Source organism: Lepidothrix coronata, unplaced genomic scaffold, assembly GCF_001604755.1.
Source record: "Lepidothrix coronata isolate B3197 unplaced genomic scaffold, Lepidothrix_coronata-1.0 Scaffold194, whole genome shotgun sequence".
NCBI lineage: Eukaryota > Metazoa > Chordata > Aves > Passeriformes > Pipridae > Lepidothrix > Lepidothrix coronata.
Window position 1 is genome coordinate 374,649 of NW_016690374.1, and position 23,475 is coordinate 398,123.

The following is a 23,475-nucleotide window of genomic DNA, read 5'->3' on the forward strand; positions in this document are numbered from 1 at the left end:
GCCGGGCTGCTCCGCCTCGAGGGAGCCGCGAAAGGCGGCGGGCTGCGGCGCCGCGCCGTGCCACTGGCTCTCCCGGCGGAGGAGCTGTTGGAAAAGTGCCCCGCGCCTCACTGCATCTCCCCTGGCCTCGCCTGCCAGGAACATGTTCGGCGGAGCTCACGGAGAGGCGGCGAGGGCTCGACGCCGGGCGCGGGCCTGTCCCGCTCCCCGCCGCGCTGCCCCCGGCCCCGGCACAGCCCCGCGGGCACGGCCGGGCTCGGTCCGCCCACAGCTGCCGGCCCGGGCCCGGCCACCGGCCCAGCGCTCCTGCAGCCCGCGGGTGCCGTCGGCAGCCGCGCTCCCTCCCACCGCGCCCGCGGCACGGGCAAGGCCGGGGTCTGCTTGGCCCCGCCGGGACACGGCGTCCAGGGCTCGAGAGTGAGGCAGAGCCAGAGGGACTTGGCCCAGTCAGAGCCAAAGGGTCAAGGCTGGTGTGAAAAAACGCGGGGATTTACAGCTGGAAATAGCCCCGCCCTGGCTGTGTGACTGCAGCTGGGGAAGGGACCGCTGCAGCCCGGGCTCTCCCAGTCACTCTAGAGCAATTGGCACTGTCCCTCGTAGCGGTCTGGGATCTCCGACTTGGCAGCACCTCTGGTGCGTTTCTCCAGAAACATCCCCAGCAGGCACTGGGGTGGTTGATGTCCCTCATGAAGACTGGAACTGGCGAAGGTGAGGGCGCTTGGAGCTGTCTGTGCGACAGCCTGATCCGCCAGTTCCTCCTGCTCAGGTGGCCTGTGGCAGACACCCACTGTAGTGTCACTCTGCTCACTGGAAGAAGAGCCGCTTCAGAAGGTGAGAAACTTGCATGATACACATCTAGATGAGGTTGAGGTGAGTCTCACCTCTAATGACTTCTCCATCTATTCTGTGCTGGCTTGCTGGTACTTTTAAAAACACATAATGCAATGTATTTATTGTCTCTGGCACAACCTACAAAAAAAAGCATCTGTAGTATTCTGGATCATAAAAGATGTGGTACACTGAACTGGTCAGCATTAAAAACAGCCTTGAGAATTTATTACTTGAATCAAATGTTTCATGGGCTATATTAAAGCCCTGTACATCTATTGAGGCATTTAGTATAAGGATAGTCAATATGAAAATACTGATCAGGAATGAGGGGAAATAGGAATCATAAATCATACAAGGACTGAGAAACCCCAGCTTTGTACCACAGAAATACAAGACATCAGGTTCACCGACCAGACTGGAATTGAAACAGAACAAACTGGCATTCATAATGAAGTGACTTGATATCATGATTTCTGAAAAGTCATTGAGTTAAGTCTAACTGTGATTTTTTAGTGATTTTGGTACTGTATGCACCACAGGTCAGTATCACTTATGAGTAGTGTCTTAACCTTGAACTGTGTGGGATTTGAATCAGGTTTTGACTTTGAGGAAGGACTGTTTAAAATTGAATTAAAAACTTTCCTTTGGAGTCTTATCCTCAGGTGAGAGACTAGGGCAAGGCAGATTCCATTTAACTCAGTACAGTCTAACTCCTGAGCTCGGCGCTGCACCTGGCCTTGTGTTACTTCAACACCTTCCAGTGATATGTGTGGTACCATGGCAAATATTTATCACAGAAGATCTTTTTATATTACTCCTTCGTAGATAAACTGGTATCTTTTCTCAGTGCTTTCTGAGTAGCGTAAGGATGTCACACTTGGTTTTCCAAAAGGAATTTTAGGCACTTCCTTTATATTGGCCTTTCTGGGAGAGGTCTGCCTCAAAAAATCGGAGCAGATGAAGAGAAAACAATGGCACAAGCATCAAATTGCCAGTGAATTTAAGGCTTTGAGTCTTATTTAGGCAATATTCTAATTCTGTACATTACTTGCATTGTACTGTCTTATTAACAATCTCATTGATTCAAATAATAAGAATCACAGAAGGGCAGCAAATGAGATTCTATTACACAGGATCTGAAAGAGTACAATGACAGTTCTCGTGGCATACTCTACCCCAGAAACATCTGAGTTATAAAAAATTCACTGATAGATTTGGCAAATTAGGTTCTTCTCTGACTTCAAGAAATTACTAACCAGTGTCATTGTCATTGCAGCTGATCTGTAAGTTTCTCAGAATTTGAGGGGGGCTTAAAACATCTATGTAATTAAATACTGGAAAAGAATATTTATTAATACAAAGTCTGTCCTGAATTTGATGCAATACATGATAATATTTCAATCAATGATTTCAGAATAACAGGCATATGCACCTGTATGTGAATCTATAGGGAATTCCATGGCTCATGCTGTTTGCTAAGAGAAAACAGGGCAGTGAGATGTTTTCCTTTGATAGCCTCAGCTGAAAATTCCCAGCAACGGGAGCACAGAACATCCAGCCCATGCTCTTGACAACAGGGTCAGCTGGAGCAGCAACCCTCCATTGCCATGGGCAGCCCCTGCCTCCCTGCCTGTGGTCCTCCCAGCCTCATGCCAAGGCTACCAGTGCCAAATCTCACAAGCATCCAAGAGACACCCATTGCAGGCTGGCTATGTCACCATCCCCACAGTGACACGGGCCATTGCCAGTCTGCTGCCCACCATCCGGTTCCCACTGCATCACTGGGCTTGATGCCAGAAGTTGGTGTCATTTTCAATTCCTTATCTTTATATCAGTGTCCTTGTAGAAAGTAGTAAATCTCTCTGGCTGAGTGGGGGAGGAAAGGAGTGGACCATGGTCTGGTCATGTCCTTGGGGTGAGCCTCCAGTTCTGGAGGACAAAGGAGGAACAGCCACCATCTGTTGCACCAAAGGCGCCCCCTGCCTTCGCCCTGCTCATGGAAGTGCAGGAGCCCTCCCTTCCCTGCCCTCCTCCCTGCCCTCTCCTCTCAGCCCCCCCTCACCTGCCAGCCTCCAGTCATGAGTGTTCTTCTCGATGGTGTCCCAACCTTCTGGTGTTTCCCCTTAGTGTTCCAACAACATATTATCTTTAACTTTCCAGTTTCCTGACCCAAATGTATTACAAATGAAGATAACAGTTCATCTCCTTATATGAAAACATTTAATCTATAGCCTGATCAAATCTTCACATTCTATTTTATTGGATTCTGGTGACCTTCATGGTGTGCCTTACCACTTCTTATCCTCCTTTATTCCCCTTATATTATCCCTTTTTAACCAAAACAAAGAGTAAATTTTGAGAAGAAGGGGAAGAGAAACTTGTCACTTATAGGAGAGACAGAAGGAAACGTACTTCTTTCACTTTTACATAATATTCTAAATACTCTTTCTGGCAATTGTCATTCAACATTTATACTTGGGAGGGGCATCTGCCTCTCTCCTGAGATTATCACCATAGTGATCAATGCCAGATAATAAGAATTTCAGTTCTACAAAACCCTGCTATGAGAAAGTCAGGATGTTCAAAAGAAAACTAAGCTGTGCAAGAATAAGGCAGACATTTTTAGTGAGTTGGTATGAATAAGAAGAAACATTTTCTGATGTGGTTCCATCAGAGCATTTCATGCCATGTTAAACACTGAAATGTGTTTAATGAAAAACACAGAAGGTTTGTGTCTTCATTGTTCCAGACACATTAACGAGCAACAAGCAACCTTGTCAGGACTTTTTCTTGGTTGGGATTGTTGTCTTCCATAGCCGCCCTTGCATGATAGCTGATTCCAGATACTTTGGCTCACACATAAATAAATCACATTATTTTGACAAGCATTATTAATGATACCACATAATGTGCTTGTCACAGCAATGGCAGAACTGCCCTAAACTGGCATATTCCAAATGTTTATCCCCATCCTGCTACAGCAGTGTGTACATTAATGAGATCCTGTCTCTATCTGAAATAATGATCTGAAAAACATTTAAAAAATCATCATAGAGACCTTAAAGTTGAACGACTTGTATTGTGGGTGGACCAAACATTCAGCTGCCATCACCAGTAGGTATAAATCTTCAGACAAAGAATTAAATTATTCCCCAAAGATACCCTTCTCCTTCGCATTCTGTTTGCAGATAACCTGTCACCCAAATTGTTCTGTTCCCATTCATCTTCCCTGCACTTGTAAGGATTGTAATACCACTTTGCAGCTTCCACGGCATAACATCTTCTACAGCAGGATCTCAGCATTGAGATTTACAGTTGTTAGGCAATTCAGCATTGCAAAAGTGAAATTCTTGCAAAGTGAAGAATCCTCAATGGACTTCATTTTGCAAAGGTGGAAACCAAGGAGCAAACAGGTTAAAAATAGCCTTTCTACCAAAAAGGTGCCTTTGACATCAAGAACAATTAAAGCCTAGCAAATTAAATTAATTTCTAACAGTCTGAGACTATGCTAGCAAAGGAACCAAGAAGAGAAACAGCACTTCTTCATAATACCTGCAGATCTATTTAATGGCAATTCCAAGCACAAATACAGGCTATGTGGACAATGGATTGAGAGCCCTGAGGAGAAGGACTTGGGGGTGTTGGTTGATGAGAAGTTCAATGTAACCAAGCAGTGTGCACTTGCAGCCCAGAAAGCCAATTGTATCCTGGGCTGCATCAAAAGCAGCATGGCCAGCAGGTTGAGGGAGGGGATTCTGCCCCTCTACTCTGCCCTTGTGAGACCCCACTTGGAGAGCTGCATACAGCTCTGGGGTGCCCTGCATTGACCTGTTAAAGCAAGTCCAGAGGAGGCCATGAAGATGAACAGAGGGCTGGAAAACAGGCTGAGAGTTGGGGTTGTTCAGCCTGAAGAAGAGAAGGCTCCAGGGAGATCTTAGAGTAGCCTTCTTGTACATAAAGGGGCCTACTAGAAAGCTGGAGTGGGACTTCTTACAAGGGCCTGTACTGATAGGACAAGGGGGAATGGCTCTAAACTGAGAGTAGGTTTAGATTAGATACTAGGAAGACATTCTTCACTGTGAGCGTGATGAAACACTGGAACAGGTTGCCCAGAGAAGCTGTGGATGCCCCATTCCTGGAAGTGTTCAAGGCCAGGTTGGATGGGGCTTGAAGCAACCTGGTCTAGTGAAAGGTGTCCCCTCTACACATGGGGGGTTAGAACTAGATGATCTTTAAGTGCTCTTCCAGCCAAAAGCATTCCATGATTCTATGAACTATATATCTTTTCTTTGTACAGCTTTTAATTCCCATGTTACTCTAGAATAGCTTTCTTTTAAAAGTAATGAGTTATGCAATCTGTAGTGAAGAATGTTCAAAGTAAAACATGAAATATAGGATTAAGAATACTTTGATATTGTGGAATTAGGTTTGTTTAGAAATAAATAAATAAATGACTACCCAAGTAATCATTTACATTTGGCTACTGTACATTTTTCATACATGTAAAGAGAAAGGCAACTTTGTATGTAACTAAATCCAGCAAATCCTGAGGAAGATCTCAAGTCTGAGAGGTCAACTGAGGATTGTTTAATATTGGGACCAATACATTTTTCATGACAATACAAGCTAAAATAGCTCACAAGTCAGTTCCTCAAGAGGATTAGCATTTTCCTAGGTTTAATACTGCTACTCTTCTAATATAAAAGAATAAATTAATATAATAGCAGTCCTATTGCATTTGCTAAAATTTATTCAGGAATTTTAAACGATTGATCTACTGATTTAAGAATATAAACACAAAATTGGGGCTTAAATGTTGCTGGAAGCACATGCCCACAGTGTGGCTTCTGGAGATGAAGTCTGTTTTGTACAATCAAACCCGAGGAAATGTTTCTGTTTGAATTTCTGGGATGAAGGTAGAATTATTTAGCTCATTCAGTGCTTCCACTCCTGTGGTTTCTGAGACTTATCACAAGACCAAGGGCATCCTGCATGGCAGCAGGCAATGTAACTCATTGCACCTGAGCTAAATGCCAACCAATCTTCAGGACAGGGGCAGTGTGATCACATCAACATAGCACAATAATCCCATATAACACAGGTAATTATTTTCGACACAACACCCCACTGGCCTGGCCATGCTTCCTTCGAGACCTGAGCTGTCTGAATCTTGCAGGTGTGTTCACCTTCTGACACCTTGAGGCCTTCCAACAACACGCTGACATAGCACTTTGGACATGCCTGCAGCTTCTTTCTCTACAGATTCCAGTGTATTAGTCCCCATCAGGGATCACTTTTCAGCCTTGGGTCCAGCTGGGATGTCACATCTTGTGTTCCCTCACACAGCACGCCTCGCACCAAAGAAGAAGGAAGTTGCACTGAAACTGCTTACAAAGAATGCTTCCTGGCCCAGGCTCACCTTTGGATGATGCAAGGCAATTGTCTGGGAGATCATTTGTCATGGTCCAAAACTGTACTCCTGTGCACCCCTGTGCTACTGGCCTTACAGTACAGACAGTTACACATCAGCTCCTCTGCTCTGGTCCTGCCCTGGCAACACTGCGATTCCAGTAGAGATGTAGCCACATGGTTTTGAAGTAGATGAACCTGGGCTACATAACTTTGACTGTCAGTGGGACTGATTATTCTGGTGTTGGAGCTGGATCACATGGCTTTCTGTCAGTTCAGAACGAGCTCAACTGTGCTTGCAAAATAACATGCAAATACATTATAACCCAGAGCATTATATAATCAGATCCTCATGCTGTAGGAAACAACATGTTCCAGAAGTTCCTGGGAGTTTGTGCATAGGAAACAACATGTTCCAGAAGTGCCTGTGAGTTTGTGCAGGACTGGAACAAAAGTGCAATTCCTTGTAATCCACAGGATTTTACATAATGTACAGTTACTTAGGACAAACTGAACCAAGAAACTGCTGCTGGTCAAAATCTCTCTGATGTCCACAGGAGTGTTTCTACACTCACTAACTTGTGAACCATATCCCAAGTTATAAGTAATTCCTACCACTTCATCATAGACATGTCTGTGTGATTGCAATGTTTGATTAGATGCTCTATGCAAATGTTTTTGTGTTAGAACGCCATGACAGCATCTTGTCTGTCTTCTCTTTTGCACTGTTTCACAGGTTCATTTATGCTCCTTGCCATGGTCCCAAGTATTTCCTCTCACTGTGATTAAGTCAGATATCTCATACCACTGCTGTCTGTAGCTGAAAATGCTCCCTCCTGCCTGGCACATTGCATCCTGGGGGTCCAGCTCTTCCAAGACTAAGCCTGACAGAAAAGAACTACTATGACATCCAGGAATATGTCATTCCATGACCAGAGCAACAGATACAGCAGGACTGAGGAGCAGGCAAGAAGACGACTTGGAGAAGTAAGACAGGTGCCATCCACATCCTTCTTGTGTTGTTTTCCATTCCTTACAGGGATCAGACCCCATAGCTTTCTGTGTCTCTCTCCTTTGATGAGCTCCTCGGGATGTTCATAAGCCACTCTGCATATGTTCTGCTCATCCTACCAGAAGGAAGCTGGTGCAGCCCCAGGCCAAGCGCTGCACCAGTACCATGGGAAGCAGGTACATATGAAGTAGCTCATTAGCTGTACCATAAACCCCACAGGACAACATTCCTGATCACTTGTAGAGACACACTATGAGGCTGGGCAGATATTTTTAAAACATGGAAGGAACCTTTTGTGAAGATATGAAGAGACCTCTCCAGTGTCACTAGCTGGGAAACAGTCTGAGCACCAACACCAAGCACTGGAAACACCAGTGTTGGAAATTTTAGAAGACTGAATCCTTGCATTTCAAAGTACAATAACCAAACTCTAACTATTAAACCAAACTCATGCTAATGTTCTAAAAACAAGCCACCTCAGTGGACTAGTTTTTCAAATATTTATTAGGAAGTTCTGAACACACTAGTATTTTTATCACCCAAAAGTGATATAAATAAGGAATTTAATGTGTCTCAGTAACTTCAGGTCTTACTTGCTCAGTTCATAATCAAAATGATGATTTCTGTAACTAACATTTTTTGCCCATACTCAGCCTGGGCTGTAGAAAGCTACCACTGTGTAGTCAGTGCCACAGTCTCCAATATAAGATTCAAAAGCTGCAATCTACTTAAGAATTCTGAACAAACTAGACTGAAATCCTGCCATCTCTTACCAATAAGGAGGTTGCCAAGAGACTGCAAAATGGCCCTAGTTCAGCTAAGCACAGACTAAAATTAAGATGCTTTCCTTGGTATCAGTGTTAAGTGCTTTGCTGAACTGGGGCCTTAAGGAAGACCAAAGTCACATCCAACATTTTCAGAAAGTCAGTTCACAGGCCTTAAATAAATTCTGGCTTTGGATGAAGGATATGGCATTTTCAACCTTGTAAGCACTGCTTTGAGGTATTTCACACTGAAAGGTGAAATTTTACAGGCTTCTGTGTTTCATATGATCATCATATCTATCTCTGAAAGGAAAAGCTGCATGCATTTGATATAGTTTGCAATGAGTTTTAGTACCTGTGTAGATTTTATGCATGAGTAAAATAACCATTATTTTTTTAAAATCAATTATAAAAGATACCACAATTTCAAATACAGGTTTTTAATATAAGGTACCATATATCCAAAATATTTCCCAAATAATTTATCAAAATCTACTACAAAATCATAATGAATGAAAGTTTTTCAGCTAAAACTTTTACAGGGATTAAAAAAAATGTTGAGTGGCCCATATGCTATTCTGGAAGCAGATCGTCTCCTAGTTCTTCATCAGCAAAGTCATCTTCCTCAGTTCTTTTTCTTGCTGCTGTTCTTGGTCTTTCTGCTTGTGGGCCAAGTGGATCTATGTAGGAGGCATCTGGGATTTAAATAAATACATTTGAAATGGTTACCTGCAAGTAATTTTAGCTTTGTTTCAAACATACAAAATCAAACACAAGATTGGGTTTTAGCACTACACATCTGTAAGGTGTCTTTGAAATGCAGACTAGAAAGAGCATATGAACACTAAAGGAGAACAAAATATTGCATTTAGGAACTGATGAAGGGCACTAGAGTGAAGTTCCTGAGTGCTAGTGATAGAAGCATTTTTTCCCCTTCTTTTTTTTTTTTTAATAAATTTCTCTTTATTATATAACAGTGAGAAAAAGACTTTGGAAAAGTGCAAGGAACAGCAAGCCTGATTACTTGTTTAAAGAACGGCTTTTTAGGAAGTACCGCATTCCACATGGAGTTGAGTTTTTAAACTCCTTTGAAAACTCAATCTTATTGAAGATTTCATGACTGCAGACCCACAGAAACTGATTTAAAAGATGCAGAAGACAGATATTGAAAGTAATATGAAAACAAATGAGCCACATTTCCTAATATTTACAACTACTTTATAGTGAGCTCTGAACAATGAAGCTAAAGTCTCATTTTAATGAGGAAAATGTTTCCCTAAATATCTAATTTTACATGCTCTTCCAATAATTTATGTTTTCCTCTCTCCTTATTTTTCCAGTCTGTGAGGGCAGGAAAGTAAGAAGGCCTAAGATGTCCACTTGCCTATTTCTTTACTGCTTCTACTTTCATAGGGTTCATTTGTTCCAGGCAAAGCTTTTAGTTTGGCACTCAGTCTTTCCCCTTTGGTACCACCACTGTCTGGGGAACAGAAAAAAAAAAGGAAGACAAATAACATGCTGTTATATTCTGTGAAATCATGATACAAGAACAACATCAATTTAGCGACTACTATCTGTCAAACAAGGTTTGGATGAAACCATCTTTTCATGATGGATACAGTACTCAGTTGTAATAGTGGTCTTTAAAACACAATGGACACTGTGTCCATACACGTGTGTGTTAATGTTTTTTAAAAAATCTATACAGCCTTATTTACTTTGGAGTAAACACCTGAAAATATTTCTGCTTCAAATGCTGACATTTCAGTTGCTTATAAATTACAGTCACATTTTGGAGTTAAAATAAGCACAGTGAATATAAACACCCTTACAGGGTATACAGGACATTTCCTATGTCTGTGTGCTTACCAATATATCAGTGTGATCCACCTGCTCCGTACTGTCAAGGTTAAACACAACACTGACTTTGCTTCTAATGAGAAGGGTATATTTGACATGTGCTGTCTGCATGGCAGGCAGGCACAGTTCATGTATACAGACCATCCTAGCCCTGCATCTTGCTGTAAACACTGTGCTGGCAGCTCAGTTTGCAGCGGGGCCCCAAGGAATGTGTCGGCTCCAAGGGCTGCCTCCTGCCCAGACAACATCAGATTAACATTCTCTTGCCACATCAGTGTTCCAGACACTTTAAATATTCTGTTCACCTCTCAATCTCTTTTTCACATTCATGGCAAGCTTTCAATCTCATCTGCTACAACAAATTTTTATGACATATATTTTCTCCTAGGAGAAAACATTTTGAGTTTGACTTGGTATACTTAGAAAGCAGGGCATGCCATACAGCCAAATACAAACATGCTCATTTACTACACCAAAGAACACTGTTATTAAAAGTCTTCCATCTGTAAGGAGCAAAAATGGGTTTCATTCAGTAAACATTAATTACAAAGTCTGGACTTGGCAACACATTTCCATTGCCTTATTTACTCTAAATGTTATTTTAATAAATATTGTTACAATTAAAAGGAAAAAAAAACAAACAAAACTCTAAATTTCTACAAAGATGACAAACCTTAATTTCTCTATAAATACTATTGCAGACTTTCGTTTGCTCAGCCCTAAATTGGAAGAACAATGTCTCTGCTCCAAGCAAGATCTAATATACACAGTCACATGTCAAACACTGAATAAGTTCACAAGATACAGATTACAGGTGAAATTTCAAAACGAAGAAAATGTATTTTAATGTACATCTACCTCCCTCAGACCAATTCTCACAGAAAGGCTTCATGAAAGAAGTGAATACTTAACGAAGGATTTGAAGAAAAGGAGAGAAATCAATGGCTTGGACGGGGGGGGGGGGGGCTCAACCAAAGGGCTGAGAAACTACAAAAAGGGACGTCCCTTGAGTTCAGCAGGGTCTGGACAGGCCTGTGCAACAAAGATGGTGTGGATAAAAATGTTTTGAGGACAGTTTAGAGGAAAATACAAAATGATAACAAGGAGAAAAAGAGTAGGATAGATATAGGCACAGAGTCTTGAGCAGTGGAAAAGAAATAATTTACAAGATAATGAATAAAATTGGAAGAAGCAGTAAAGAGTTGCAAAGACAGGAACAACACAGCAGAAACTAAACTAGGGGAAGAATGACCTAGTCAAAGAAACTCCACAGGTTTAATTGGTTGGTTCCAGAACAGAAGAACTGGGTATAATGAAAATAAAAGAGGAAGAAGATGGCATATCAAAGGTTTTTGACTGTGAAGGAGGAAAACACGTGGGGTTTAGTGATACTACCAGAGGAAGGTGAAAGACTTTGTATTAACTAAAAGACAGAAAAGAAGGATGGTAAACAAACCAAACTGGCTGGGACAAACATAATATCCACAAGTTACCTGCACATCTCATTGCCCTAAAAATATACAATTGAAAACAGAGGCTTTCTTGGACACCCTAGGGCCCTTAAGTTTTATTAGGGTTACGTCCAAGAAAGGAATGAAGCAGTAAGTCCAAAATTTGAAGTCAATTTCCCTCTCTTTTTCTCTCCCCATCTACTGGATGTCCAACCCTGCTCCCCCTTCCATAGCTCTGAAGTTCCTTAAGCACATATTGCTATGATTGAGTTGCCCAAAATGGCCATGCCTGCAGGTTGTTCAGCCTGTGACCCTGGAGCCTAAGCTCCCCTTTCTGTTTATGAGCCAATAGAGTACATGGAATTGTGGAGTGCTGTAATAGTGAGTAAATGTAGCTCTTCACACAACTAGAGCTTTTCAGGCTTCAGACTTGATTCAGTTGCCCAAACACATTATTTACTGTTTTTAATGGACTGGATCAACTCACCAAAGGGTGAGATTAATGCTAGAAGTAGTGCAAGGAAAGCAGCAAGAACACAGGAAAAGGAATGGGAAAGAAAAGAAGTGCTGAGAGGGGGTGGGTGTTGTTTCCAGAAACTGCACTCTATTTGATCAATACATCCCACCTTGACTAAACATACCCTGGAAAAAACTCTGAATAGGTGTCTATGGGCACAGTGTCCTCTTAACACTTAAGCAGCAAGAACATATGGATGCCTTGCTAGATTAAAGGTCTATCTAAACTGGCTTATTGTCCATACAAAAGATCACAAGATGCTGAGGGAAGAGCATTGTAAGTGAAGCAAGCATATACAGTAGCTCTCCAAGAATAATTTCCTAGCTTCCAACAGTTTGTAAATCAAACGTCCGTTCGGGGAAACGGGGCAGCTCTTTGTGTTTAATAATGGGATCGATGGACTTATTCTCCAAGAACTTGTCCGTTCTTCTCTTGTGACCCTGTGAAATTTTTGCACGTGTAAGAACCTGAGGTAAGGAGTTCCACCTTTTGTTTCCTCTGAACCTACAACTCTAGCCCCACCTCACCACAGAAAGGAGCACCCTGCCCTTCCTGCCCTGCATCGTATCCCCTTCCATATGCTGTCCAGTGGCAGCAGGCTGTGCTGGAGCATCTTCCTGATACATTTAGAAGTAACCTAATGAAAACTTTTTTTCGGGTGGATCAGCAAAGCAATGCAGCTCACCTTATCTCTAGATGAGCATTATATCTTCAGCAAGAGTGAAGGCAAGGTTAACACCTCTTCTGGTAGCAGCCCACAGTTAGTTTAAATTAGGCTAATAGGCAAAAGCCCATCAAGTCTCCATGGACTGCAATATGCTCTGACCATATCTAAAGACATGGAAGAGAAGCATCTTTCCTTTGAAAGTACATACGGAAGAAAGTAAGAGGTGCTTGACGACATCTGCGTTACATGGAGATGTCAGACAGCAGCTCAGGAACAGAGAGGTCTGGCTTCAATGCCTTCCTTCACCTGAGGGAGTTCAAACCCAGAGTTCCAGCTTTCAGGAGGAATGTCCTAGTTTTTAAGCCAATTGGGGTAAGCTTTTCTTGACACTCTGCCAGGAGATACAGGATTTGCCTGCCAATACGGCAGCTATTAAAAATTCTGTTGACCATTAAACATGATCTGCCGGAAGTTTAAATCTCATTTCGAAGTTACTTTTTCTAGTTCTGTTTGCAGATAAATAATCTACATGTTTTTATCCAGTATACATTCATACATAATTTGGCAATGTTAAGGAACACAAGCTTGCAATGCAGACTTCAGGATTTTGGTATCCTACAGTGAAGAGAACTTCAGGGAAGGAATTGTTTTTAAAGCATTTTATCACAGACACGGATACTTTTGGGAGGTGAGTTTTACAGATTCTACTCACCATTCCCTGCTGCCCTCACCCTATCCAGGAAAAAGATTTTATACACGTTTTGGATTAGGGAATGAAACTAACTTTCACCAAAGTAATACACAGAAGAAAATAAAACTAACATTGGGTCAAAGTATAATAATCAAAACTGTGGATAAAAAGCTTTATTTGTAGTTTTTCTCTGCTAATAACACAGCTTTGAGTGTTAATGTCTTTCTGATTGCACTTGCAATCAAAGGACTACAAGCAGACATTTCTCAAACTGCAAATTAATTCTATCTGCATTACTGTATTAACTGTACAAACACATGCTCCTAATTAAAGACAGCTTTTGAATAATGGAAGACCGCTGCTGAACTAAATTGTTCTCTGTATCAAAGAAGCCTTCACTGCAACGAATACCTGTTCCTTATTTACTTATTGTGCTTTTATTAATTATGTTATTATTATAGTTCATGTGGAGGCAGTCCCTGTGTACTCACTTTGGGGTGAAAATGTGGTCACAGACACATAAACTGACTGCAGTAACATGGCTCCAGGTTTCAGTTGAAAAAGCAACAGTAACTAATTAAGTAGAGTTGGTCAATATACTTTTAAAATCTGATTTATAAATACATTTACTCTGTAAAACAATTATACTTGAGACTTGGATTATCATGCTGACATTATCTTCCCCTCAGCAGCCTTAACTGGGGACTATGCAAACAAAGACATAAATAATAGACTGCACGCTGATACCTTTTACAGTGCATTCCTTTCTCTCATCTGTTTAAAAGTCATGGCCATACTACTATATTTAGGTTATTTAATTTATTCTATTATAATATGTTCCATTTATTTATATCTGTTCAACATCTTACAAAAACTAATTTGAATTAATTCCTCCACATAGAATTTGGAGGGGAAAAAAAAAGAATAAAAGCATAAAACTTAAGTCTAAAAAAATTGCTTAGTTTTATATGGCAGAAAAATAAATAAAGCAACATACTTCAAGAGTAATCCTATTTCGTAATAATCCTATTTTAGGAAGTGATATCTAGCAAAAAACATTCTAAATCTTTTTATGCGTTTCTGTACTTTCTACATCGCATGATACCTGTCTATACTCCAACCCATAAAATCCACAGTATTTGTATTTATTTTTTAAAGGAATCTCACTAGTTGCAATTAAAGTGATGAGACTACTGCACTCGATACTCCTCCAGTATCACAAAGGATGTAAATTAGAATTTTTGGTACCATTTTACTCATTAGGAAAAGATAATAAAGGAGAAGGTTGTTTGGTAATCCACCTCCTCTGCAAGATGCTTATGTAATAAAGTGCACAGTGCGTTAATGCTCCATTGAATCCAGAATGCCTTTTAATGCAGCTTTGTGTATCTTTCATATTTGGAATACAGGCACTATCTTTGGAGAACAATGGGCATTGGTCTGACCAAAGAGAAGAGTAAGTTCAGTGTAGAAGGCAGAGTATTATATTAAAACTGTGAAATGGCATGGGAAGTGATGCAATTTTTAACTCCACTGCAGGTCATTTTAATTTGATCTGGTGTGTCAGTTCAGCTAACTCCTCGGGTGAGTTCATAGCAGAAAACTTAAGATATTCTCTTCACTCAGAGATTTTCCTGTCTATTAAGAAAACATTTTTCCTATTTTGCACACACAGCCAATGGAACCATCTCACAATGACTTTTAATTAATGAGGCATCAACAGGCACACAAAGCCTAGAAAATATAAGTGATCATGAGGTCCTGGCTGCAGGGTAACAAGAAAATCTCTTGCCTCTCAGTCAAGATTATCTGTAATGCCTACAGCCGTAACATTTATAATGTGCTTCCATAATATATGAGGAAATCCCTATGGGATGGTAAGAGGTGTTTGAATACGGGACGGACAAACCAACTTCTCCACCAACACCATCATCAGTGGAACAAAAAAGGGAAAAGACACCTAAATAACTCTCATACGGTGTCCTTTCCAAATTCATCTGGACAGGCTTAGGTAATAAGGAGAATGCAAAGTGCTCGGCCTTTCATCTTCTGAATTCAACACTGCTTCTTTGGGCTCCTGTCTGAGACTCCATGGCTCCTCTCATCCAGTACAAACCCACCCATTCAGAGAGCTGGGCAAATGCAGAGACCAAGTAAACACTGCTATGGCAATGTATTCCTTAAAGTCATACTTTTCATTATCTAAAGGCACCGTGCTATTAAACAATAAAAACCTCTTATAGCAGTAAAAACCACAGTGCCCTAACTTCTAAACTCTGGATGTTACCATCATATTTCTGCAAAACACAAAAAAAATGAGCACAAAACCAAGAAAATATTATTGGAAAGGAAATCTTTGAGAACTGCCTAAACTGAGATGTACTGTTAGCTTCCTTTGGGGTTTTCTGGTGCTTTGTTTTTGTTTTTTTTTTCTTTTTCTTTCTCCTTTCATATAGTAAAAAGAATAATTTTAACAGGACCGTATCAACGTCATCTCCTTCCAAAATAAATCAAATAAGATTGAAAATCATAACTCTGATAATTGTGGGGAGAAGAAAATTTCACTTTTTATAATAAGAGTGACAAATGTGTTCAATTTTAAGTAGGCATTTTAGATTTAATGCTCATCTTCCTCACACGACAAGAGCAGCCTTTAACTGATGTTGATACACATGTCAGTTTTCTTGGTCTCCCTGTTTCCATTCTGTGTGCCATTCATACATACACTAATCCTATTGTGCAAATTGTGCTTTAGTGCATCTCATACACCTTCTGTTTTAATTTATATTGGCAAAGTAGTGGATGCCCTTTGAAGTACAAACCCTGTTGGCTTAGTTCTCTTTCCTCTTAGCTTCCTCTTTAATAGCAATTGTAGATCATATTTCCTAGACCAAGAAGTCTGAATTATTAATACTTATAATATAAATAACTATATAGGGACAAAATACTCGGGGAAAAAAAAAATCTGTTAGGAATGCCAGCAAGTATGGGGACAGCGAGCTGCTAAGAGGGAAGAAATAAAACAGGCATCATACCTAAAATATTTGGAATGCATACACACTTCATTTAGCTAGTAAGTACGTTAATTTAGCTAGTAAGTACTGAGCTAAGGAGGATTCCATGCTTCACTGGGTTCAGTAATGATGGCAAATCCCTCATACGGTGTAGAAAAATGATCCCTTTTGGTCTTGGCAACACCACTGGAAAAGACTAATCTTAAAATGTATACCATTTCTTTTAATTCTTCTTTTGAAGTCATTATGAAATAAAATAACCCATGTTTATATTTCACATGTGTCTTGACACAGGCCATGTACAGAAATTTATTACACTTCAAAAATACAGCTCATAACCCAGCTGAATAATGCCAAACATTAGACAAAATTACTCAGTAATCCTCAGTAAAAGGTAGACAAACTGCAACACAGTCCTTAACATCTGACGCTGTGAGTGTGCAGTTTCTTCACTGATAAGGCTCCCGAGAGTCGATATTACCAGTTAAAATCTCCGTAACGCCTTTAACTTGTGCTAAAAATACATGTAAGTATCTCACCACAACTTTTAATTAAGAACCCCAGCAAACAAGTTAACTCCAGGCTCAATACAGGACCTTCTTTGTACCTCTGCGTGTTTGCAGAATCATTTCCAGAGAGGCTGGATCTTTGGCACTGAATTTGTAAAACGAAGACTTCTCAAACATGCTCTTATACAGACTTGTTCCCAAACTGGTTTTTTCCATTCTTTCATATCCTTGACATAGTATCTCCAGCAACAATCTAAGAATTATGGCTAGGGCAAATTCTAGGTCAATTCTGTCTCTGCTTACCCTCTCATTCTCTTTTTTTAATTTAAAAAAAAAGGACAATTTTCCATAGATACTTCTGTCTTTGAAAGAAGTATTGACAAACTGGTAGTTTGGGGGATTAGTGTTGTTTTAGCATCCTTTCAGCCTGATCAGTATTTATATCTTATGCTAAATTACTAACTCTCTCCTGATAACATACCCCTTTTTCACTAATGAGGGTGGAGATAATTACAAAATAGAGCTGTAAGATAAGAGACTCTTTGTGCCCTTTGCCTACATGCCTGGTGCAATGTTTTGCATAGCTGTAAATATCCTTGCTTGCTACCAATGCTGCTCTTCATTTCTATTTATTATAAGACAAAGTGGATCTTACTTTATGACAGAGAACAAGGACCAATCCTGTCTCACACCAATGTTTTGTTGGCACCTCTAGCTGGCTGCCTGATCACAGGGTTTATGTAACAGAGGAGAGACCAGAAACATTTTCATTCCTCTCTGTTACCAAAATCAAGGAATTTCACTCCAAGAATTACTTTGGCCTGATGCCCAGAACAGGTAAAATTCAATCCTAGGTGTATGGATTTTTTTCTACATATCAAGAAATGATTTAAAAGCTTCTCTAGTGAAACTACTGAGCTGAAAAAGGAATGAGATGTCTCTTAAGCACCCAACACTCACTCTTAAGCCTTGGAGAATCCAGGAGAGCAGTCTTCATAAATGTAACAGCATTTTAAGATCATCTTCAGATTACACTAATAATTTCCATGACTTTTCATGGCCCTATAGAATTTGATACATGTTGTAAAATATCTGCTATGTAGATGGAGAAATAAAGTTACCAAATAAGAAAAAAAAAATCATAAATTATTTCTCTGTAAAAGGAAGGGAAGAGATACAAGAATTTATAGGGGATATCTTTTTACGAGACCCATTGATATTAAGATAAACTAAAAGCACAATGCAAAGAAACCATTTCATTTTTGGGTCAAAATACAGATTCTTTTTTTTGTCCGGGTGGCTGAAGTAGCCTTAAGTCTGCTAGTTTCCTTAGAGTGGCAGTGGGGAACATCTAGGTTTACATTACTAACATTTCATGGATTTAATAATGGGAGGGAAAAATCATTAGCTCTGCAATATGCAGGCTACCTAGTGCAGAAAAGATGAAGCAGGACAGTTTCCTGACTTACATTGCATGAGTTTTATATTTATGGAAGTCAGCATTGTAAATCTATAGAAGCAGAGACTTAGTAGTCAGTGAGCAAGCTTTCCTCTGGGGAAGACTCTAGTACTTTGTTTCTGCTATACTGGGAAAAAGGGAAGGAAGAACTCAAAGACAGTAAGGGTATGTTATCCTTATTATGGAGCTGGTTGCACAGAACAGTCTCTTGAACTTGTAATGAATACCTAACATAGTAGATTAGACGGTGGGCAAAAAATTCCCTTTCCTCCACGTTAAATAAAGAAACAATGAATTCCTGTTTTTTGTGGCTTATGTGTTCTGTTTTGTTACCATAAATGATTCCTTATAGTAAATATTCCAAAGTTAACGGAAAAAAGTGTTCAAATACCAAGTTAATGGGATAAAAATGTTCAAGTCCACAGTACTGAAAAAAAGCAGAAATTTAGTCTTAGAAATACCCTGATATCTGTATATGAAACACAAATGTTAGACCAAATCCATGCTACTGGACCAGTTGTGGTTTCATACAGTAATGAGATAATCAAAAAGTTTGAAACAATTTGTGAAGTACTTCCATATTGCTCAATGCATATTTGTGTGCATTTCAGAATGCAAGGAGACTTTACAAACACTTTCAGAAAAACTGTTTTCTTTAGGATCCTGACAAATTGCATATTTAAGCAGGGGCCTTGGGTACTTACCACCACCTCCTTCTCTGCGGTTACGTGCGCTGCCATCTCTGCCGGACTTAATGCGCTGGGGAACAGTGAAAAAGGTTTGAAAAGACTAGAACAAAAACCCCCATTTAGTAATATATATATATTAGAGATAATTATTGAAAATTTAACTTAGCTTATTAACAAAACAGTAGAAGAACATTAAACTAGACTTACTACACTGCAACTAATAAACCCTGTTTTTTCAACATCCAAAATTGTCCTTAAAATCATTGTTAAATCCAATAAAACGAGAGTTCTGTGAAATTCAAAAAGAATATATCAATAAATTATTTTTCTTCAGATAAAATTTATACAAGGAATGTGCATAAAAATAGTTCAGATGTTACTTTGTAAAGTACAGCTGAAAAAACAGGCAACATAGCCCTCCTTGCATGAGTTCAAAGTAGCCTCTACCTATTAACATCTTGTAAATCCCACAAGCATTTTATTATTCTAAAGACTCAAAGGGGAGAAGTACGGGAATCTATAAAAAAACTACTCACCCTATGGATCTTAGATTTTGAATTCTTGACACAGTACTGTACTTCACAGCAAAATTTAATTTGCTGTTGAGTGTTAAACGCAAGATAAAGGTGAAGGTAAATACTTTAAAAGCTGTGTTTAAAAAGTCAGCTCTCTTGCAAAGAGGAAGGTACCATAAACATCTTCCAGCTGTGTTTTTTTTAAGTGTTATTTGAAAACTTTAACAGTTTATCAAAACAATACCTCTGTATGACATGGCAGACTCAGCTTCTCCTGGCAAAACACCGAATTTCTCATGAATACATCTTGTCAGTTACAAGAATGTATATCTCAGCAAGGGACTTTTTGATAGGTAGGTACAAAAACTTGGTGTTTAAAGCACTCAGATATTAACAAAGTATCTCTGCATCTTATTTCAAAATATGACTTCAGGATCTGAATAAAACACACGTGCACACTACCTAACCATGTTTTCAGGTCAATTACTGAAGCTTCTTCACTCATTTTCCACCAGAACAATATAATGGAGTCTGGGAAAGTTGGAATGGTACCAAAGAAGTGAAAGAACTTTCAAGATTCATGCCAACAGAAAAAGGAAGAACTCTTAAATCAAAACTCACAGGAGTCAGACAGGAAAGCATTGAGCCTAGTGTGAAATCAGGATTAGTCTAGGAGCAATTTAGTCTGGAACCAGAATTTCTCATACTTTTTATTTATTTTGGGAAATCCTCAAGTCTAAAATATGTTCTCTGAATTTTGTATTAAATATCGTTTTCACAGTCCAGTGAAGCAGCATATATCAATCCTTCAGGAAGCATATTCAGACTCTCCAAACAATGAATGACTGACATCAAGTCTGACAGTGGAAGCTCAGCTTCTGACTGCCAGAGGGAAGCAGTCCCTAGACAACAGTGCCCTCTCAGCACTTACATCCTAGGACTTTACTCCCAAAATACTACATCGGTACTACAGCTTAAGCATATGATTAATTCCTGTAAAGTTCCAAGCGAGTAGTTTGTAAGTAATCCCATACTAAAAGCAGACATTCAAAATAGGTTTCCACCCTAAAAATGCCTGTTTCTCTTCCATGACTGCAAAAGACATTCAGGATGGTTAGCCCAGATGTAGATGCCTGAAGGTAAGGGCAGTAAGTCCCTGCCAGCATTTGCACCTATCATCACTGCTTCACAGCACACCCCATCAGCCCCTCATTTTCAGTCATTAAGCTCACTTAACGGAAATAAATAGTAATGTGTGTATACATCAGTGCCAAGGAGCTTGTGTGAACTTTTACACTATTACCTGTCCTTTTTAAACTGAAACATGAAAAGGGAAGATTAATGCAGCAAAAAACCAAACCAATACCAAACAACGAACCCAACATCCCCCCCAGAATGCCCCAACATATGAAGGTTGCAGTAAAAATTGAATGCTAGAATGTTAGAGGCAGGGAGAAAAATTTCTACAGGGAATGAACTCCACAGATGTTCTCAGATTCTTGGCTGGAAGTATTTAACAACTTGTCCATATTTGAGAACTGAGAGAAATAAGTACTCCAGAATATTTATTTTGGTAAAAACTCCATGTGGATGTACTTATTCTGGAAAAACAGTGCCAGAATAGCAAATTTTGATAAATTTCTACAGGAAGACAAAGTCTGTGTGCAGACTTTGAAATGCAGGTATACCACACTAGCATTTAACTATTTTGTGTTTACTGGGTGCAATCAGGAAAACATGGCTTAATCTGAAATTGGGAGCAGGAATAGAACTATATCTGGTACTACTAACTGAAACCAGTATTCCTATTGGAAACTTAGGTGGTGAAATAAAATTTTGGTAATTTTAGAACTTGACAGTATAGTTTATGACAATATGGTCACGGAAGACAGAAGAAAATTCTTAGGACAAAAAAACCCCTAGTAATTTCCAAAGCCAGATGGTAGACATAAGGCTAAAAAATCACACACAGACCCCAACCAACGAAAGAAAAAAAAAATCCCCAACCCCAAACCAGGGTATGGAACCCGGATGCAATCACAAAAAAAGGAACTGCAGGGCTATTGTTTGCAAGACAGCGCTGATGCTGGGATTCTGTCACAGAGATACTCAACTTCTAATACAGGACAGCCACATACTAAATTGCAGTGCATCCTGAAACATCTTTTCTTAGTCTTTGTTCCTTTACTATGCAGTAACTTGTGCTACCATGCATCTGTACTGGATTCCACTGATACCTCTGTCATTCAGATATGACAGGTACGAATTCCCTTAACACGATGAAGTCAGAATGAAAAAAAACTCCATAATTTAAGTGTGATTTCTCTGTTACTAAAATCTTAAGTAACTTAGATGATTAAAACTTCTAAATATTCTACTGGTAGCTTTTTCCTCATGAGAAAGTAGAGAAATGGTTTGGGAAAGCTCCTGCTTCCAATGTGAAATAAACAGAAGGAGATGTGACTTTTTTTTTTTTTAACATATTCGAACATTAACTTTCTGAAAGGAAAAAAGGTGTTTTCCTTAAAATCCTTGACATTTGCAGATCTGCCGTACATAATTAACACCTTCAGTGTAAAAAAAAAGCCAAAATTACATGCAAGGAAATAGATAGCCTCTCCACCTCTTTCTCTCTTATGAACTATAAAATAATCCAGTTGTAACTGGTTTAACTGGTGAGCTTTCCCAAGTAAAGTGCTGAGGTATTGAAAGTTATTGCAAAGAGCTATGTATATTACTGACATTGAACTGATATTCCCTAGAAACCAAGCAAAACCTGTTTAGCACACTTTAGAGAGATCTCTTAATTATGAGTTTCGCAGAATAGAACCATTATATCCGGTCATCTGTTTTGCTTACTGATATGATTATGGGGAGACATGGAGGAATACTAATCCCACTACAGCATCAGACTGCTTCTTTTGTCCATTTTTGCAAGTGCTTTAAATTTTACATTTACTGAAAATTCAAACCAAGACACTTCAGCTAGTCCTCCAAAGTATGGTTGTAGCATAAAGCTGGAATCCTTTGATCAGTGTTTCCCTTTGTGAGTTTCATTTTTAAAATGTCCTAGTGTCCATGTGCATACTCAGACTCCCTGGAATTTAAGTAAAAGTATCTGGCATCAAAGGGGACCCAGTAAGTGTTACTAGGAGCACAGTAAATTAGTTAAGACTTAATGTGTCCTAATGTGACTGTGTAGCTTTGAGGCAATAGGAAAAGCAAACCTGAACACTTTGCAGTTCAACAGCAGGGATACTGCTTTTCAAACAAGCAGCTGTTTTTCATTTTAAAATCTTACTTTATCACCAGAATAGCAAGAAAACAATGCACGAGTGCACACACACACAAATGTGAGCTCACTTCTGAGCAGAACACAAGTTATGATCTCATACCTTTCACAGCCTGTTGCTGTTTCACGCATTTTTTTCAGTTTAAAAATTGGCACTAATATGAATAGTTTACATCTAACTGTGTAATCTGTCAAAGTTGCAGCTTTGTATATAACAAAAAGACAAATTCTTAGGCTCCCCATCTCTCCCTGTAGTTGCATTATTACTTGGCTCGTAAGTACACTAAAGTATTAAATGAAATCTGGCAAGTAGGTAGGAAAGATGACATTCCAGAGACATTGAATTATGCAAGTGGCTCCGGCATTCCCATCACATCCACATAGTCCATCTTTCACTAGTATTAAAAATCACAGAAAATCTGGTACTCAAAAACTATTCAGACAGATATAAGACTGACCAGTAATTTAAAACTAAACTTCCCAAACCTCAAAACATAAGCATCTCTAAACCAGGAAGTTAATAACACATTTTATCTTGAAGTAAAATAAACACTATTTTAGCTTCATCTATGCACTTACCTGCTCTCTTATTTCTTTTAATTTTTCCACTTTCTTGAGCTTTGTTATATATTCCTGGACTTCTTTCAGCCCCATATCTGTGCAGAGACGAACTAAAAATCGGAGGCCTAATTGAAAAGCAAAAAGCACCATTAAAAAAGGCTTACAAGCAGCTCCAACTACAAGTGCACCCCAACAGAATTGGACATGCAGAATGGCAAACAGTGCAAGCAACTG

The 23,475-nt window shown here is 39.5% G+C and overlaps 1 protein-coding gene and 1 long non-coding RNA gene across 3 annotated transcripts in view; one reads left to right on the forward strand and one right to left on the reverse strand.

The window, feature by feature from the left end:
- The first annotated feature begins 378 nt into the window (after nucleotides 1–378).
- On the forward strand, nucleotides 379–9,226 carry LOC108505539. Its single transcript, XR_001877560.1, has 3 exons — nucleotides 379–831; nucleotides 6,977–7,428; nucleotides 8,994–9,226. It is a non-coding gene; the product is annotated as an uncharacterized LOC108505539 (long non-coding RNA).
- Nucleotides 8,441–23,475, reverse strand: part of IFT88 (intraflagellar transport 88) — a 44,102-nt gene continuing 29,067 nt past the window's right edge. Inside the window, exons 23-26 of one of the 2 annotated variants that reach the window (XM_017831658.1) lie at nucleotides 23,260–23,366; nucleotides 18,889–18,943; nucleotides 9,401–9,496; nucleotides 8,441–8,711 (exon numbers count right to left, since the gene is read on the reverse strand). In XM_017831658.1, the coding sequence (XP_017687147.1) occupies nucleotides 8,590–8,711; nucleotides 9,401–9,496; nucleotides 18,889–18,943; nucleotides 23,260–23,366 (380 nt within the window). In that variant the 3' untranslated portion in view covers nucleotides 8,441–8,589. The remainder of the gene's footprint in view (nucleotides 8,712–9,400; nucleotides 9,497–18,888; nucleotides 18,944–23,259; nucleotides 23,367–23,475) is intronic. The other variant, XM_017831659.1, reaches the window with a different exon arrangement.